Genomic DNA, 20083 nt, shown 5'->3' with positions numbered 1-20083 from the left:
GGAATAAAAAGAGGAATGTGTCTGAAAACAAAATTATTCCAACTATATGGGCAACAGTGTATATACACATCATACTATGTAGAAACCATATGTCCAGATATACATCCTTGTACTTGGAGTTAAACAGAAGAGAAACAATGACTGATAGTTGTTTCAGGGCAGAGTTAAACATGTGACAGGTTAAAATACTAGTAACAATAGTACTATGTCTACTAAATTTTAACATGTAATCACAGTTGTGGAAGACATTTTTTTTTTGAAATGTACCCAACTTAATACGTAGTAATAAGTATGAAAGTAGCAGCATGTAAGCTCACTGTAAGACTGCTGTTAAAGTTACATCTGCAGTTGTTTTACAGTTTTCACACACTCAGCAGGGACAAGAATGTCATGGCAATACTAACTGTTCATTGAGTGTTTTTGGAGATCTTCATTTTCTCAGGCAGAAAGTCTCCAATAACGTAAAGCCTCTTGTGAAATCAGTGTGGGGTTAAAATATGCAGACACCTCAGGTAACTAATGTCCCTCAGAAAGTTCCAATAGGACCACATATTCTTCGTAGCTCCTGTCAGAATTCTTGTTGGATATTTGACCTCTTGTCTGAATCTGAGGGACTTGATGAAATTTACTGGTTTCCAGATACAAGCTGGAAGCAGAGAGTACTAACTTCTTTGAGTTTTTTGCCGAATTTGTAACCAAATCATTGAAAATCTACCATTGCCCTGACATGTACAGTATACTTAGATGAATGGATGTAAACTTTGAAACTTCAAATGTTCAGCAGCCACATTGTGCAACATGGATCTGCAGTCATGGAAAAAATTATTAGACCACCCTTGTTTTCTTCAATTTCTTGTTCATTTAAGGCCCGATACAACTAAAGGTACATTTGTTTGGACAAATATAATGATAACAACAAAAATAGCTCATAAGAGTTTAATTTCAAAGCCGATATCTATCCATTTTCCATGTTTTCTTGATAATAACCAAAATAACTTCAGTTCTTACATCAATATCTATGGCATTGTACTGACAAAAACAGTGCTTTTAGGCATTCCACGTTTTCTTTTCTGTCTGTTTTAGTCACATGATACACACAGGAGTTAGTACTTGATTGCATAAGCATTGTTTTTGATGACTTTTGATGGTCTGATAATTTTTTCTGTGACTGTAGTAAACTTATGCAGACTATGGAATGGCAGTTATGTAATCTCAGGCAATAACATACAACAAAATGTCATCAGCTATATCTGTTGGGCTATATTTATAGTGGTGAAGCAAAGCTAATGGCTGCAGTGTTGCCAAAGTGGTTTTTATATGTAGACGAAAACCTACAAAAATGACGGAAAAGAGACGAGTCAGCACCCAGTCATGACTAAGGAAAACAGACCAAATCTGGATGACAGTTTTGCAAAGACTGCAGCGGTCACTGGCCTATTTTTCACTACACACTGGTTTCCTGTTCATTGATAAAGAGATGTGGACCTTAACTGTGTCACATTATAAGGTGACACTGACACTATTGGAATCAAAGATAATGTTAGGCTATGTTTTGCCACCTTTGGTTTGGGATGACCTAAAATCACACAGCTGATACCTGACAGACTTCCACTAAGGTAAATCATCTACGCCTTCACTCTGCTGCTTTCATATTATTAGCCTTAACTTCGATATATTTCAGAACTAGAAGCACTCGGAGAGCGCAGACCTCCGCCAAGGCTGATCAGTGGCCCCCCCTGTGGGCCCCCCCACTCCCGATCACCACCAAAATTTAATCATTTCTTCCTTATCCCATTTCCAACAAACCCTGAAAATTTTATCCAAATCTGTCCATAACTTTTTGAGTTATGTTGCACACTAACGATCAGTGCCCCCCCCCCCCCGATCACCACCAAAATTTAATCATTTCTTCCTTATCCCATTTCTAACAAACCCTGAAAATTTCATCCAAATCTGTCCATAACTTTTTGAGTTATGTTGCACACTAACGATCAGTGCCCCCCCCCCCCCCCCCCCCCCCCCCCCCCCCCCCCCCCCGTGGGCCCCCCCACCCCCGATCACCACCAAAATTTAATCATTTCTTCCTTATCCCATTTCCAACAAACCCTGAAAATTTCATCCAAATCTGTCCATAACTTTTTGAGTTATGTTGCACACTAACGGACAGACAAACAAACAAACAGACAGACAAACAAACAAACCCTGGCAAAAACATAACCTCCTTGGCGGAGGTAAAAATGCAACTTTTCCAATTGTAGGCATAGCGAGTATGTTTAGGTAAAGATTTAAGATGGAAAATGTGTGTTTTAGAGGCCTACTGAAAGAAAGAAAACAATTTACTTCAATCAAATGTACTAATTCCTTGTGACATCATGAGGGTTTTTCTCTCTAAATCTCTCTACAAACTCAGCAGAATGCACCTCAATTGGGTTAAGGACAGTTTTAACTAATAACTTAAAATGTTTAACTCTCTACAAACACTACAACACTACTGTTACGTTAAAACACTACTCTCTATCACTACATCTAACTACAGAGTTTTTACATTCTAGTGGAGACATACTTCTGACTACTGAACAGAACATATTTTGCTTTTCTGTTTGTTCTCCGCTCTAACTGGGCCTTCATCCTGTGGGTAGTTCACCAGCTCAGCCTTCACGATCCTCTGAGCAGCGTTCAACACATTAGGGACAAAGCAAAAGAAAAAAGAAAAGGATGAGGGCAGAGGTGTGGGACAGGATGTTAAGAATGAGATGAGTGAGACAAAGTGTGAGACAGTGGACAGGGAAATGCATGGAAATGGTCACAGACAAACAAAAATGAATGAGAAATGTAAGAAACAGGCACAGTGGAGCATGACTTCATCGTGAACTGCCAAGCCAGTACTGTGAGATCATCCGTGAGGCCAGAATCACTGACTCACCTCAATTTTCTAATTACAAAATAAACTGTGACACATAAAACACACATTTAACTTTTAACACAACAACCATATCTGCTACTACATTGATAAGACAATGACAAAAGACGGCTAGATACAAGAAATAGAAATAAATAAGTGTAGTATTTTGCGAGTTTACAAATATAATGGGTTGCAAAGAGAAAAAAAAAAACAATGAACAATACCACCTTTCAGTAATTTTCATGCAAACTTACATTTTCACTGATACAGACAAGTGTTATTTATTTTTGTTCTGACTGCACAAAAATTAGCGCTAGGATGTTGGACTGGATTTTATGCATATTATGAGTTTACCTTAAATCCTACATAAAAATGGATAAATATCTACCAGGATTCCTACAGGTTTCTACAAGTTAAATTTAAGACTTTTTAAAACCTTTTTCAGACTATTTAGAACAGAATTTGATGCCCATTTCACAGCCTTTTTCATGGCCATATTGGAAAAAATTCAGTTCCTAATTTCAATATAAATTGTGGGTTGGAACAGGTGGAACTTAGTAGACTAACGTTACTTTCTTTGCAGCTTGGACATTTAACAGACACATTTACACATGATACTGCGAACAAGTTTATGGAAACATAACTTAAGACCTACCATATCAAATGTAATACCTTTTAAAGACTTTTTTAAGGTATTAAATGCAGATTTGTAAATTCAAGACTTTTAAGACTTGTTAAGACCCCGTGGGAACCCTGATATACACTTATAGTTTCAGTACAAAATTGCGATATATTGGAATATAGTAAATTATAACACCAGCATCGTAATATGTATCATATCACCAGATTTTTGCCAATACACAACCCTTGTAAGGACCTTTCTTCACTTACTGCATTTGTTGCTCTAGTCTCACATTTTTATGACAAATGTGCAGCACAGTTACAGCCTTTTCATAAGAGGCTTTACACCTTGTAGAAAAAGTTATGATTTAACGGTAGTGATTTATGGCTCTACTTAATGTGTTTGGTCCTACGTAACTACAGTGAAACTTTACAGTGAGTGTCTGTTAAGCATCAGGGACATATAAGCCAGTAGTTACATCCACTTTAGCCCACACTTGATCATAACTGGAACTGGACATTATGGTGTAAAACCACCACAGAGGAGACCACATGGCCGAATACCAGGCCCCGGTTGGCTGCTGATTAACGAGCTGCCAAAGCCTGGTGTCGGAGTCGGAGAGTGATCCGAGGCCTCGCTATCTGATCTAGCAGACAGAGCACCATGACGGAGAGGCCTGCCAGGCAGATATAATACTGTCAGGGGTTGTGACCTTCATGTTCGCCTCTCTAAAGCTGACAGCTGATAATGAGGCTTCACTGACCCTAAGGCTAAACCCAGAGCCATGACCTGCACAGAGCTTCATCTCCATGTCCATGACACTGATGTATGTCAGCCTTTCACGTCCTCAATATTAAATAACTCTATTATATTTATGACAGTTTGGAAAAAGGATCAAAATGCATTTCTGCTGAGCAAACAATATAAGAAATACTATCCGGGTAATATTTTCATTCATTCATGTAAACTTGAGTATCAGAAAACATCAAGTTATTTTTTAAATATCTGTTTACCTTTAGATTTTCAAGGTTTCTGTTAAAATTATTGTTTTCATCAAAGAACGGGGCCATCAACATAATCATACTGGTGAGACTCAGAATCTGAAATATTGGCAATTTGGCGAAGTTCATAAATGTGTACGTAGGGATTTTCAACAGATGTTTTTGGTTGGTTATTTGTCGTCTTTGTTCTGCTGTAGGTTAAAGCCAATACATGAAGATACCTTAATATGATAATTTTATACTCATGCTGAAACATGTGAACTTAAAAGATGTTTTAAGACATTTTTAGGACTACTATGAATGTAATTTAAGACCTAGATGTTAGTGTTGAGTATAGATCACATCAGGGTTTTTGTGTCTCTGATTCACGCTACTTTAATATCATCAACTGAATTAATATTGAATCACACATCACATCAAATTGGAGTCTTTTATACCAGAATTGAACTTATTTGCAAAAACAGTGGTGATATGATGTTAGTCTTTTTAGGGACCTGCATAAACCCAGTTAATATATAACCGTAAGTTAACACACCTCAGGTTTTGTGTTTTTCTGTCAATTTGAGCCCCTGTCCTTGAAGAAGAAACTGGATCCAACCACTCACCCCTCATGATTAGCCTGGATTAAAGCACTTCGCTTTACTGACACAGCTATCAGAGAGGGGAGGAAGAGGGAAGTAGATGGACGGCTCCATTAAACGGTGGTCATGTTCAGTCACTCAGCAACAGTGCTGGTGACGGGAGAGGGGCTTGAGAATTTGGCCGGTCCTTTCCCTACATGCTCTCCCTTCCCTGGGGGTCCTGACCTCTCTGTAGCCCCCACGCTCATCAACCACTACCCAGCCAGTGTGGCTCCAACTGGTCATATCAGACCAAGGATTAATGCTTCTGGGGGAAGTGACCCTGTAAATCCTACAGCTGCCAATAGTGGGCACCTTGGACTGGCTGGCAAGTTGAGACCCCGTTTGGCCCAGAACAGCAGGAGATAAACCAAATAAATCAGACAGCCGCTCCTAACCTTCTCACCTCTACAACTGCCTACCTTTAACCTCTGACTTCACGCGTTAATGTGGTCAATGTGGGTCTATTTACAGATGGGCAGCGTCACAAAAGGCAAATGTAACAAGCTCGTGTTTACACATGAGGTCATTTACACTGTGTGGCGAAAATTCTACATAAAATGGTGTTTTCCCATGTTTTGTAAAGAGCTGAGAAAACAGGAAGCTACATAGAAATTGGAGTATTCAGGAAAAATTATGGCTCACCTGAGACTGCTCTATCTCTGCTTTGTTGAGTTTTACACCAATGATTTCAGCAGCCACTCTCTGGAAACAAAGGTAGACCTGAAAGAAAAAAAACAAAAAAAAACAAAAAAAAAAAAACAGAAATGAACCAGAAAAAAGAGGCAGGTCATGTCTCATTAAAGTCTGTGTGTGTAATGTTTCTGTTGTGTGAACCGGTACTGACCGAGTCTCCCGTCTTTGCCGATACAAACTGACTGACGAGGCCATTCTCTTGGCAGAAGCGCTGGTGTTTGTCAGCTTTCACTGTCCTCATATGCTCCAGGTCGACTGTGGGTAAAACACAGCGTGACATCAGAAAGCGTACAGAGATATATAAATAGATTTATAATGGCGGTTATACAGCTCTCTAGGAGGGTTAACTGTCACATATCTGAACATAAACACAAAAGATAACGGTTTACACTGGAGTTAAGATGGAAGGGGTCTGCCCAGTGTACAGGGAGGGTGCACATAAAGGTGTGTAAAAACAAAGCATAAGTCAATTGTTATGTTGCTTCCAGAATGTAAAGGTTGCTGCATTTTTTTTAACTCATGGGGGAGTTGTTTCATGGGGTATGGGATAGGGCTGCACTATATATCATTTCAGCATCTGCTTGATATGAAAGGAAAACCTGCACAGTTTTCTCTATCAATAATGTACAAGAGAATTAGTCTGATATCATTTACTCCGATTAATTATTTCTTAGATACATGGTTTGTTGATTGTGAGTAACATAGAAACAGATACACATAGACACAGGGAAACACCAAACAAAATCATTCTTAATTGTTTTATGAAACAACCAAAGCTGACCTGTCGTTACTGACCTACACCTGTATGTAGGTAAGGAACAGGACATTTGGTTGTATAAAAATGAAAGCAATTTTAGTTTTATGGACTTATTCCAGCAACTGAAAATATGTTGACCAAAAACAGGCACTTGGAAAACAGTGTTTTGCAAGTATTAGTATTATATTTCAGATCTCTGACTTGAACGTGATTGAATTTAATCATGTTTACATTTATTTTATGTGTCTAATCAGAATCATTAGATGAAAAATCCTGTCGTTATTCGTATTGAAATGTATATTCCAGTGATGTCAAATGCAATTTTTCCAAAATTGAGGTGCCTTAGTTTGGCAGTAGAAATGATCAGTTCAGTAGCCCAAAGCTGTCATCCCCAGCTCATATTAAAGCTTGATGTGACACATTCCACAATGTAAGCCAAGGCGTAGTACAGTTGCACCCTGAAGCCATGTACCTCTGTTTGACCCGAAACAGATAAACCAGGCCAGCTGTGGAGAAATGGTTAAGAAACAATACATGGATGACCAAAGACTTCAGGCTACACTCGCACTGAGAGTGTAGATAGAAAAACAGTTTGACTTATGAGTGTGCAGGCCTTAAAGGTGGGCACACAGGCTCAAGAACCAGGACTGTCACCTTCAAACTGATTTACTGTGCGCACACAATGACAGCGCCTTCCTTTTTAGCTATTGTGGTCGCGTCCCTGTGCATTCGACTCCCGTGCACTGATACCAGGCGCTTTGCTTCTCTCCTTCCTCGGGATAGGGTCAGGCTGGGGTCGATGAGGAAGGTCACCTGGGGGTCTTGCTGCTGAAAGCAATAGCTGCTCCCTTTATTTCTGGCTTTGTGCGGAAAGGCGGCAACGCCCAGTATCTGGTGCATACATGTCTATGGTAGCTGGAGGAGGTCAGGCTACTGTACGGTGTTGCATTTCTCTCGTCCCCCCGAGTTTTACTCTTTGTGTGAGGTTTCATTGAAGTTGTCAAGGATTTAGTCCGTTCTCATGCCCCTTAGAGTGTGTGTGTGTGTGTGTGTGAGGGTGGGAGGACAGGATAAAGCCAGAAGCAGAGAAAGAGAGAGACAGATACATAGCAAAGAAGAAATGTAAACACAGCACTAATCCACTATTATTAATATCTCAGTAAGTCATATGACCCAAATATGTTAAAGGCCAAAAAAATACATTTGGAAAGAATCATTTCAGACTAAAACGAATATTACCGTCATCATAAGTGACATATAAACACAAACCTTTCTGGGTAAGGGCAGACACTTTTACATCCACCCAAAGGCCAGGGGAGACTGTCATGTCTCTGCCTGTACATAAACAGAGCTGTCTCATAGGCGTCAGCAGGTTATTAATTCCAGTCATTAACAGCGGAGGTACCCTGCATGCTACTAGAAGTAAACACGGCTAATCCTTTGGATCCTGCACACTTGGGAAAGGTTATCAATCATGTGTCACACTCAGATTAGCCAACATTAACATTGTGGCTGAGGAGGTGAGGCGGAGTGGCACGTTACTGTACGTAAAAAGGTGTATAAGTGAGGGTGAATTCTGAGTCTGTCTGTTGGTGTAGTCATGGAGAGGATAGAGCATTCAGGACAAGACAGTAAAAAACAACACTAAAACAAAAAGTACAGCCAAAGAAGCAAATTCCATGTACTGTAAGTTATATATCAGTCAAGAATAAATGAAATTGATGTATTATACAGTAACATTTACCACCCACTGAGACACCTATGCCTAATAAAAAGAGCTAAGACTAAAACAAGCCTAAACTAAACCCAAGATTAATAAACAGTGTTCCTACAGGTTTCTACAAGTTAAATGTAAGACTTTTTAAGACCTTTTTAAGACTACTTAGAACAGAATCTCGGGTGGCGCGTGTGACTAACGGCTCCCGGTGTGTTGGGCTGAATGTTTTGTAATCATTTGTCACCGGGGGCTGCAAAGTTAGCAATAATTAGTTCCTAATTTCAATATAAATTGTTGGGTTGGAACGGGTGGAACTGAATAGACTAACGTTACTTTCTTTGCGGCTTGGACATTTCCCAGACACATTTAAACACAGTACAGCAAACAAGTTTTTTGGCAACATAACTTAAGACCTACCATATCAAATTTAATACCTTTTAAATACTTTTTTTTAAATATTAAACAGAGATTGTAAATTCAATACTTTTATGACTTTTTAAGACCCCGCCGCAACCCTGAATAAAGGATCCCACATTTGTTCCATCAGTTCAAACACTAGTTAAATACATTAAGATGCAACAAATTTAGACAGATAGAGGTGGCAAAAGTAAACCCCGTCTTAACTCAAGCTGAAGTTCACACACTTCAAAAAAGATGTAATTAGTAGAAAACTGAATCCACTTATTTGCTCAAAAAGAAATGAAAAAGTGCAGTGTCTGACATGCACACAAATTCTATAAGTTAAGAAAAGTCCTTTTTGTCATGTCTTTCATGGTTTTATCATCTTGTTGCATATGTTAGACTGTTTACTTCTTGTTATGTAATTTTCATCTTGTGTAGTGAATGCATCAACAGATTTTCTTTGCTACATGTGATCGCCCCTTTCAGTTCTGATCCCATCGTGTATAAGACATGCAATGATGCAAAATAAATATAACCATTTTATCCTCTTTTCAATACATCGAAAATGGGTAGAGTTTAAAGTTAAGATATTTGCTCTGAAATATAGGAAGTAAAAGTTATCACAAAAAAATAATTCTTAAGGAATTTACAGACTTAGAACGACTGAAGAACAGTTACAAATTATATGTACTAAACTACAAAATGGAAATAATTGCACAATTTAAATAGGTTTTTACATTGTGAAAAGCCCTGCATTTTTAGGATATTAAAGCTTTAACATATTTAAGTACAAGCAGCTGCCCTAAGCTCCTTTTGAAAACAGGCAAAGGATGACAAATTTATAGTATTGTGTCTTTTTTTGTGGTTTTGTATATACATGAGGGGAAGTAAATCAGAATAAGGTCACACAGTCTGTTGACACACATACAAGCTGAAAGTTATTACATTATAATGGCTGCACCAGCGACCAGTGGAAGCATTTACTTTGTGTTGTGATGGCATGTATAATTTCTTTCAGTAAAATCAGTATTTTCTTAAGATAGTTAGAAAAAGTCTTGTATAAAATGATAATTTATATGAGGTTCAAAGAAAGACTGAGGGTGAATAGAAAAATCTCAATTTGAATGAAATGCCAACATACTCTATTGCCTGACAGAATGATGGAAAATGTGCATTAATTCTCATTTAGTAGTTGTTTGTTTAATGGTATGTTTATTTTCCATTTTTTCAGTACATATGAAGGTTAAAGTGCATAAAAAATGTTAGGCTATATGCAATTCTACAACAAATAGGTCAATTCTGTGCCAATAAAGACCGCAATATGATCAAAAGACACTCAACAGCTACACAATTCGGCATTAAAAAAGATACTTATCCTGATAAACTACACGTTCCCTTTCGTCACAGTAAGATGTCAGCCCATATTCCCCCACACACAAGAATTTAGCAGCATGTGGCATCTATCTGTACAAACTCAATACATGACTAATCCCACAGTTTTAGTGTTTTGCTCCATTTTTCTCCCTAATGTACCCATTTCTACTTATCAGGTAAAAACAATCTTCCGTCGATGATCTGGTTTCCCTCTGTTTCTGTCAAACTGTACATCAGCTTAACAACCCGGAGGAAGTGACTGCAAACACGAAATAAACTGTTTAGGCCTCTGAGCGCATAGAGATAGCGGAGGGGATCATCACTCGTCAAGAGCGATGGCCCTCCCTCGCTCTGGTCACCATCAGTGTTTATTTAAAAGGTCTGCCTGTCACTGCGGTGAATTACAAGACAACAGTGAGAGATTAATATCTGGCGGATAAATTAGGCTTTTACCGTAAATAGCTGGTTTGTTATAGCAGTGACCTATTACATAAATGGGAACACAACCAAATGAGAAGAAAATATGGATGTTCCTCACCACAACTTAGTGTCTGTGGGGATGTCAGCTTAGTTTCTTCATGGAAAGAATCCTCTCAGTGGCAGCCCTGATTATCCTGAATCCAACCAGACTTGGAGAGGTTTTTGCATGTCACTACAAAAACTTGAAATTAACAAGGAGGTTGGATTTAATTTGCCTGGAACATACTTTGTATCCTTGCTTTGTCAACTTTCCTGAAAAGAAGATTGAACATGTCTGAAATTAAGCAACTGAAAAATCATTTAATACCAATTTTCCAAAGCAGTGCACTGTATTTTCTAATACTATTAACAGTCAGAGAAGGTTACTGGTGGTGCTCTAAGGGGATTTATACAAGTAAAAGGTAGTGTTTCACTCATATTTGCGAGTAGTATTTGAAAGTATTTAGGAGCACATTTACAAAATTAGGCTGATGGTACATTTTTTTTCTTTCAACAAGGTACTAGACGAATGTTGTCAATTTAAAAAAAAAAAAAAAAGTAGACTATTCATTTGCTTGTGTGATGATGCCTACAGTGTTGGCTGGGCTCCAAGTGGGCCAGACAACCTGTTTACAAAAGCTGCTGCACCAGGGAAATCCTTTGTGTCCAAATGAACTGAGCTACTTTACTGAACTACTTTATTATACTGGTATTTATACCATTTATACTATTTATACTGTTTCAAGAATAAATTATATAATTTCTCAATAAGTTCAGCTTTGTGGTAGGAATAATTTAAAATGTGTATTTTCTGCATTCAAATAAATCATTTTGCTTGTAAATGTCCTCTCCCATCCCAGTATTAAGGAAAAGTACATTATTTGATCAATTTTCATAGCTCCAATAAAATTTTTCATGCAAACTCAACATTTTTGTTGTACTTGAGAGCACATGGACACTGGGGGGAAAAGTAAGTGTCAAACCATGTGCATTTATTTCCTACTGTGATGTTAAAAAGCTTGACGTCAGAAATGTATTAGTCCGGCAAAAAAAAAAAAAAAAAAAATTATATATATGTATCTGGAATAAGTGGTTGTGAGTGTTTGATTTGCTTCCACAGAGCCTTGTTGATAACAGAAGCGTAGCCAGATTCAAATGCTCTCGTCTGACCTACAGGGGAAAATCCAAAACAGAACAAAGTAGTTACTGGCATTGTGTCGTACTCCTATTTTCAGGCATATTTTTATTGTTTTTTTTGCCTTGATAACCGGCCAAATACGGAGTACGTGGGATTTCAAAGATGGATTTTTCCTTAAACCGACACATGCTGCCAAGGCAAAACAATAAGCTAACAGCTCTACGTTAACCAGCCTGAAATCCTACACTGCACTGTGTGATCCTCAGAGGACTTTTTAAAACCATGCTGTGATAACAGAGACACCTACTTACTGTTCTAAGTCGGTTGCTGGGGACCAATTGGAACAGTTTACCTTGTGAGCAACAGCCAGAGAATACGCTTGACATAACACAGTTAATTGCCGGCAGCCTCATTTTAAACTAAACAGCAGTTGGTGCAGTGGGGAGTACGAGGGCTAAAGGTGGAATGTGTGAACTGTGTGTGTTTCTGTGAGTCTGTGTGTGGTAGTAACAGTGGGTGTGTATGGTGTCAGGGACTTGGGGCTCTAAGGGGTCATATCCCATTAAGTGAAAGTTACAGGGTTGAGCCTAATCAACCCCAGGGGAGAACCTATCACTTCCAACATTACCTCACACCATGCCTTTAAAACCCTGTTAAGAGAGTTTGCCTCAGTTTGCCCTGGATGACAACCATGAACCAGTCCACACTGTATAATGAGAGGATTATCAATGCAGCTACAGCTCCATTAAACCGCCGTACAGAGGGATGGAAGTAATGAATTACGCTCACTCTCCTTAATGACTCTTTGTGGACTTAAACTTCAGAAAACTGTCATTTTATTTCTACCTCATTGTTTTTATATTGAAGCATTTTACATTGGTGCATTACAGAGTAAAAAAACAAAAAAAGGATCTATGAATTTTTGCGCCAGGAAATGATGTGAGCTCCAATGCCAAGACAGCAAGTCAGTTTCTCATAACCATGCCAGGCGGTCAAGATGAAATGCCAAGAAGTGAACTGGCTTTAAAAAAGTAGACACATAAGACCCAAATGCAGACCCAATCACGCTGAGCTGAGACTGAATATGAACTTGAAGAAAGTCTTTGGTCACACTTCAAGGTCCAAACTAACTTTACGTTCGAGAAAATTGACAGCTTCATTGTACAGAGTAATCTTATTTGGCTAAAAATGTATCTGACCTATGCAAGTGAATTTCAGATTTATTCCTGTAGTAATAGCCTGTAGATGGGACATACAGTGACAGTATTAAATAGCTGCTTAAGCTTAACTTGACACACATAAAAATAGACCCCTTTATGGCTCAGTGCATGCTACATTTATTTTAGATTATACTGTGTACAATTTCACCACAGCACCAGCACTTCTAATTGACTAAAAGTATTTACTACTCTTTATATCTCCAGCCATAACATTCCCTGACAAAACTATTCCACACTTTAAAGCAGCGTATAACTTCCATCACAATTTTCTTCAAATTTGTAAAACCCCAGTGATAGCCTAATTATCACTAATCCATTAGTCTTTCCATGCTTATGCACCTTAATCACTTCCCTCTTGTAGAACAATTTCGAAGATGACTCCGTCAGAAACAATCCGTTTGTTTACTTACCAAACCGATACGTCCCTCTGGCCTTTTTGGAAATTTTGTCGCAAAGTGCGTTGTGGGAATCTGAATTCCACGCAGCCACAGCAACAACAAACACAGAGACAGCAAGCAATGAAACCATGTCCATACCAGGTCAGAAGAAATGGAAGGAATCACTGTAATTCAATTGTCATCTTATAATACAGGGTGTGTGATCATGAAACACAATACTTAGACATCAGTTTCATGGCATTTTCGGAATATGTCATTGCGTAGGTTTATCATACACATACTGTAAGGAACGAGTGAACGGTGAGGGCCCGGCCATACTCTGTATGCTTGCGAGGTGTGTGTGATAAGCCTATATAATAACATGTTCCCAAAATGCCATGAAACTGGTGTCTAAGTATTGTTTTTCACCATCACACACCCCGTATCATAAGACGACATTTGACTAACAGTGATGCTGCTGCTTACAATGTTGCTGCTGTGGTTGTGTGGAATTCAGATTCCCACAATGCACTTCGTGACAAAATTTCTGAAAAGGCCAGAGTGACGTATCAGTTTGGTATGTAAACAAACAGACTGCTTGTGATGGAGTCATCTTCGAAGTTGTTCATTGTGACGGAAGTGATTTAGGTGCATAAGCAAGACTAAAAGACGAAAGACTAATGAATTAGTGATAATTAGGCTATCTCATCTTAAACGTATTTTTATGCCTCTCCTGTGATGTTTTTATGTTTTATGTAAAGGACTTTGAATTGTCCTGTACATGACATGTGCTATACAAATAAGCTTGCCTTGCCTGTCACTTGGGTTTTACAAATTTGAAGAAAAATTTGTGATGAAAGTCATACACTGCTTTAAAGTTATACAGTAACAATCTGCAACTCTAACATCTCAATTTTAAGGCATCCAGGTTACTAATTGTGTTTTTTTATATGTTTAACCATTGATACAGATCTGTACATTGATGTCACTGTGAGGAATAAGGTAAAAATCCACAATCCTAACAAACGTGTAAACTACAAGTCTTCCACAAAACCTTTTCAAAGCCATTAGTGAATAGTTTAAAACCTGCAGTGATTACATCAACATGTGGTCCACTTTATTCCTGCCAATATATTTTAGGGTCCAACACCAAACTGTTGATATGCATTACCATATTCTGCAGTCAACAGCAGTGTGTGTCAATCTGGGCCTTTGCGGGTGGAACATTTATATGTGGATAAGCAAAAGATCCAAGGAAAACAAAGACCTGCACAACAAAACACTGCTCTATGGTTCCATTAGTGAGTACAAACTACATATGCTACTTTATTTAGTGATCTAAACATTACAAATTCATTACAGAGAAGTCAGTTGTTAAGGAGCTGGGTGACTATTGACAATAACTGTGGTGTACGTGTGTTTGGTTACAAAGCAAAGCTACAAATTATACCACCAAGGTTCACTACAAAAAAAAATGCTGTAAAAATAAGCTAGCTAATAAAGTCTGTTAAATTTACACTTTATTTCTAAGTTAATATTTAGTCAAGCCTGGTATGCGTCTCACACAATTTTCTTCTCAAAGTCTCATAGTGAACAAGTGATTTTTATTGTGAGTGACACTTTATTTACCCATAATTTGTCACATATAAGATATGGTGCAACCTTTACAACCTTAAGAAGCCAATAAAAGTATAGCGCAGCATTCTGAGTGATGTTTAATTGAATTAGACATTGATTTCACTTTAACAGCACGAGTGGCCAATAAAACTAAATCACTAGTGTAATTCATGTGAAACATTTAATAATTTCATCATCGTTGCCTCCGACCGCTTTACATGAGAAGAGAGAGCTCATAAAATATAGTGCTCCATGTGAAAGGCATGATAAGTCTCTACATGTATTAAAAACATGCAAATAATGAAACAGCACATATATTTCCAGATTTTTCCAAACAGAAGTAGAGTATCATAAGTGTCACAGAAAAAGTTGTTTTCTTTTCTGCTAAAGACACTGTGCAGTTATTCAGAAGTCAGGTAACTATGCAAACCGTACTGTTGCACATTTCATTAGACCTTAACAGAGTAGGTATTGTTGACAGTAGGTAATGTTTATTTTTAAGGGCTGGAACATCTAAGTTTAATGCAAAGTACCTGAAACTGAAAAATTATTTGTGTATTACATTTGACTTTGACAGCCCCTTACAGTTTAGGAAAACATAAGTCAACCATTACTGCAGCTGTATAATATCTAACTTTAGCCAGTTCTGTAGAGGTATTAATAACTTTGGACATTTCTACAAATACAGCTCATGACGTAATAAATAAAAATTATTGACAGCGTATTAAAGCTGTAGAATATAGGTTGATAATATTATCATGGCTCTTTAAAGTGAGTACAGACAGATGAAGTGCTGTGAGTAGTCTGGTGTTGTCGAGGTGAGCGGGGCCCGTGGAGGACTCCTCGGGGGAATCCTGACAGAGACAGAGCGCTCTTTGTGCGGCGGCGCCCCTGCCCCGGTGGCCTGAAACGGGCCGGGACCGTCAGGGGACTCGCTTTCCACTAGGTCAGAAGTGTTCTGTCGACAGCTCATTGATCACAGCTCATCTTGTCATTTGATCGTTCTTCATGAATCGGCGCATAGACACACACACGTGCAGAAGCCACACACGTGGGCTGATGCTTTTAAACATAATCACATATTCCATGGCCACTAATAAAACAATGTGCTCTCCCTGGAGTGAGTGTCCAGCAGTAGCTAAGGATGCAGGCAGAGAGCTGGAGTGCTGGACTGTCGCTGCTACAGTAAAACACGGGGCCGAGGGCACTTGCAGGCTGGGTTAACGGGCTCCAAGGACTCATGAAATGCGAACAAAAGGCCCAGTTCTGAGCCGACCGCACAAGACGCTGCCCGGGGTTTCACTGGCCATGTCCTCCAAGCTCTCCTGTCGCTGTTAAACTAAGTGGACTTTTATGGGCGAGCAGTAATACATGCCTCTGTGAATCAGCAGTGGTTACTATGAGCCATAATAATTATACAGAGCACAGGGGAGCCTTCTAATTGTATGCGTCGCATCACTATAAGTCTATTCATAATTATAAAGTCTCTCTATGAGCAATGATGCGTTGGCCTGGTCTATATATTCAACTTGAAGCCGCAGCAGTGAACTGTAACATGGAAAGTGAGTTCTGTGCAAGACTGCTTGAGCAAACATCATCCAACTTAAAATCTGATGGAGAAGTACAGCGCAAAGACAGTGATATAATATCTCACACCACAAAAAAGTAGATTTAACAAAAAATGACAGAAAAACTATGTTGATATTTCACATACATTTATAATATATGCCTCTGGGTCCAGATCAATCGATTATTTACCCAGCCCTGTGTCAGCAAGGCCCCTTCCAGGAATTCCTCCATATCAATGTTGTGGAGCAGCAAAGAAATAAAGTACAGCCTGAGCGTGATGAGGGTTCCAGGCTGCGCTCAGGTCAGGTGGCTAAGCTGTGCTGTGCGATTCAAATGGCCCATGACTTACCACACAAGAAGGTATTCGAAGACTGATCATCTACTGCATGTGCAACAATATTTGCTTTATGGATGACTAAAATGAATGAGGACTTTCCATGTTTCGGCAGGCTTGAGAGTTGAGAGAGATGAGTGTAGTGACCGGAGCTGGGTCAAACAGTTACAATTGAATACTAGCATTTAGTTAATTTTCAGTAGATGCACAGACTGCTTTACATTTTGTGGGAAAGACCACCTATCCGCTCTCTGAGTAGGCTTACGCAAATCTTACAAGTATGGTAAAACGCTGTCAGCACCAGGAGCTGTGATTTTACGCTGACATATCGGCTGTAGTGTTATGCAGCTGTAGTTCTTCCTTCATCCCTCTGTGTCCTTGATGTAACCTAAATCTCCATTTCCCATCTTTTCCAGACCTACAGAAAGGCAGCCATCTACAGTCAGTGCGGTCACTGACACAATTTGATACACGCGTCTTTTCTGACCTCCTACCTATAATAAAACGTTAAGAGAAACAGGAAACGCTGGATTTGCTGTAAACTGTAAACATTCCAGATCTCTACCGAACCATACACCATGCCTTACTGGGTCTATATACTGTATATATAACGTTTTACAGTGTCTAACTTGTGGTCGACCTACTCACAGTGCAATACAGACACTGCTGACGTGTTCATCCCTCGTATCTGGGGAGGGGTTGAGGGTGCAGGGGTAAGAGTACTGGGCTTTTGTCCCACCACATGTCTATTGTGGCTAAACCTTTCCCTTGGGGGCAATTAGGACCTTTTAGTTTGTTGTAAGAGGACCTAAGTACGAGTGGGTTGAGCCAGGAAAAACATTTTTGAGCTAAACCAAAAACAGAAGCGCATTGAGCTCCTCTGCACTCCTGGACTTCTGAACATCTCTCTATTAAGAAATGTGCAAGCCTACACTGAACAGACAGGAACTGTGGCAGCTTTACAGGGGCAGGGAGGTGACGGGGGTGAGAGCACTGGGGAGGGGGAGGCTTCAGCTCCACCTGAGGCCTTGCCAAGAGGGCAAACAACTCAAGACCAACAATGTTGGTGGCAAGGACATGCTTGAAGAGAATCGAGAGTAAGGGGAGATCCATGTTTCACTTTCACATGGCTGAATGGAAAACTGGGGAGAGTGAAGTACGGCGGGTAACGATATGTGGTGAGATCTGCTGTAACGTGCAGAAGGCAAACACATGCATGTTGTTTAAAACAACAGAGACACAGCCAATGAAAAGACATTACTGTAAGTAAAGGCAGCTACAGGAGAAGTGTTGGTCTACACATGTGAGAGATAAGCTTTAAGAGTCAGTCTAAGTGTGTGATTGAAAGAGTTAGTGTTTGCTGAGGGATGAAAATGAATACACAAGTGTGTTTGAGAGATGGAACAAGATAGGAACCATGAGAAGAAAGAAAAGGGGAAAGAAACAGAGCATGAATGAAAAACAGGTAAGACATAATTGTACAAATTGTGTTCATGCGGGGACCTTATCTCCCAGAGAGAAGGGAACGTTTCCCATGGCAGGCCTGAGTGGATCAGCAGTGAACAGTGTTAGAAAGTCTGAGCAAAAAGCCATGAGTGATGAGGAGGGGTTAAGAGAAATGAACCCATTTAAGTCACCCAAATAAGGGCTGTACAAGTCCATGATAAATGTTCTGAGGTTCCTGAGAGAGACAGCAAGAGAGCACTAGCAGTGGGAAGGGTGATGGGTGGGGAGTGAGCAGGGGTCCAGCGATCTCCACTTAATAAAAACAAATTGGTTTGATAAACGACACAGCCTTGATAGCTACAAAGAAATATATGCACCAGTTTTAAGTATTAATCTAAGCCAGTGATGCAAGTGAGTTTTAAATGCTGGTAACTACATTCAGAGGTGGGACGTGTATGTTTACACACTGACAGAATATACAGTATGTGACTGCATTATATGTTTAGAATACAATATAAGAGTAAGTGTATTTAGTTGTAATTACTTAAATGCAATTTAGACAAATAAATTAAATAGATTTAGTTACTTTCTGATACAAAACAAAGTCCAAAAGTGTATTATCACACAAGACAACTAAATTAACAATCAGTAATCAGGTTGCCTTTCAACTAACATTAAATTTTAACAGAGAAGGTAAAAGCTGCATCTTCTGTACCATTTTTGTTTGAAGAGGTTTATTTACAAGGCAATAAAACACACTTAAGAAACTATGCTCTAGAAAAATGTTCTAGGGAACATTTTGCTTTCACATCATCTTTGTTTACTGGTTTTCACTCTACTTGAAGCAGTGAAAAGGTGAAACATAAAAGCTTAGGAAAAAAATGGATCTTTTGACATCACACAGCTTAGTGTTTCCATATACTATACATACTTTACATGTGTACATTAAGTGTTAATAGATGAAGACTAATTTCTTGGTTCAGTCCTCTTTAAGGCAACAGTATTGTGTGAATGCCTCATTACATGCAATAATAATGGAAAGTTTAGGTAATCTACAGTATTTAAAATATGTTCAGTATTCTGAGTAATGAAGACTTCATAAATTATATTTTAGGACATGTATTCTGTGCGCTATAATGAAATACATTCTCAAAGTTTTCCTCCCAACACTGTTTATACACACAAAAACATGTGAAATATAGACATGAGCTACTAACACTAGGCCATATTATTTATATCAGTGATAACGGACAATCTTTAATCTGAAAGACAAACAATCGTGAACAGACCAATGCAGCTGTTGTTAAGCAGAGCCGCAGAATTTATCGTTTGGATACCTTTCAAAACACACAGCACTTATTAGTCTACTAAAAATGAAACACTCAAGTGGTGGAGGAGATGACTGTGCAACAAGCCAACATTTCTCTTGAGAGGTTCCTGTGTACCATACGCTGTTACACTAGGCTGCACTGTAATAAACAGTTATAGTGTGTTTAAGCAGAGCAAAAGCTTAGCTTTCTTCCATTAGTGTGTCACTTTACCCAAGCACATGTTTCTATGCACATCTGTGAGTGTCTTTATGTATGTGTGTGTGTGTACATGCACTCACATAAATGATTGTGCACGCATATATGCCCTCAATAAAACAGTTCATTGGCTTCCCCTGAATTGTTACAAGTGGTGCCATTATTTAAGACAAGAATCTGGGCAGAATACTGAGGGCAAGGGGGTGCAGCATACTGGTGCTTAACAAGCACACTTAACCCCAGCCGGCCATGCTAAGCTGAAGAAAGGAAAGGTTGTTCCCTCGCAGTGACATGGCACAGGAGGGC

General features: G+C 39.1%; 1 protein-coding gene across 2 annotated transcripts in view; it reads right to left on the bottom strand.

The window, feature by feature from the left end:
• Positions 1-20083, bottom strand: part of rab28 (RAB28, member RAS oncogene family) — a 36379-nt gene that overhangs the window by 2380 nt on the left and 13916 nt on the right. The window contains exons 5-7 of one of the 2 annotated variants that reach the window (XM_030146183.1): positions 5993-6096; positions 5791-5868; positions 2564-2665 (exon numbers count right to left, since the gene is read on the bottom strand). In XM_030146183.1, coding sequence (XP_030002043.1) covers positions 2570-2665; positions 5791-5868; positions 5993-6096 — 278 coding nt within the window. In that variant the 3' untranslated portion in view covers positions 2564-2569. The remainder of the gene's footprint in view (positions 1-2563; positions 2666-5790; positions 5869-5992; positions 6097-20083) is intronic. The other variant, XM_030146184.1, reaches the window with a different exon arrangement.

The sequence above is a fragment of the Sphaeramia orbicularis genome, chromosome 10 (genome assembly GCF_902148855.1).
Source record: "Sphaeramia orbicularis chromosome 10, fSphaOr1.1, whole genome shotgun sequence".
Taxonomy (NCBI): Eukaryota; Metazoa; Chordata; class Actinopteri; order Kurtiformes; family Apogonidae; genus Sphaeramia; species Sphaeramia orbicularis.
This window is presented reverse-complemented; position numbering and strand designations above follow the sequence as displayed.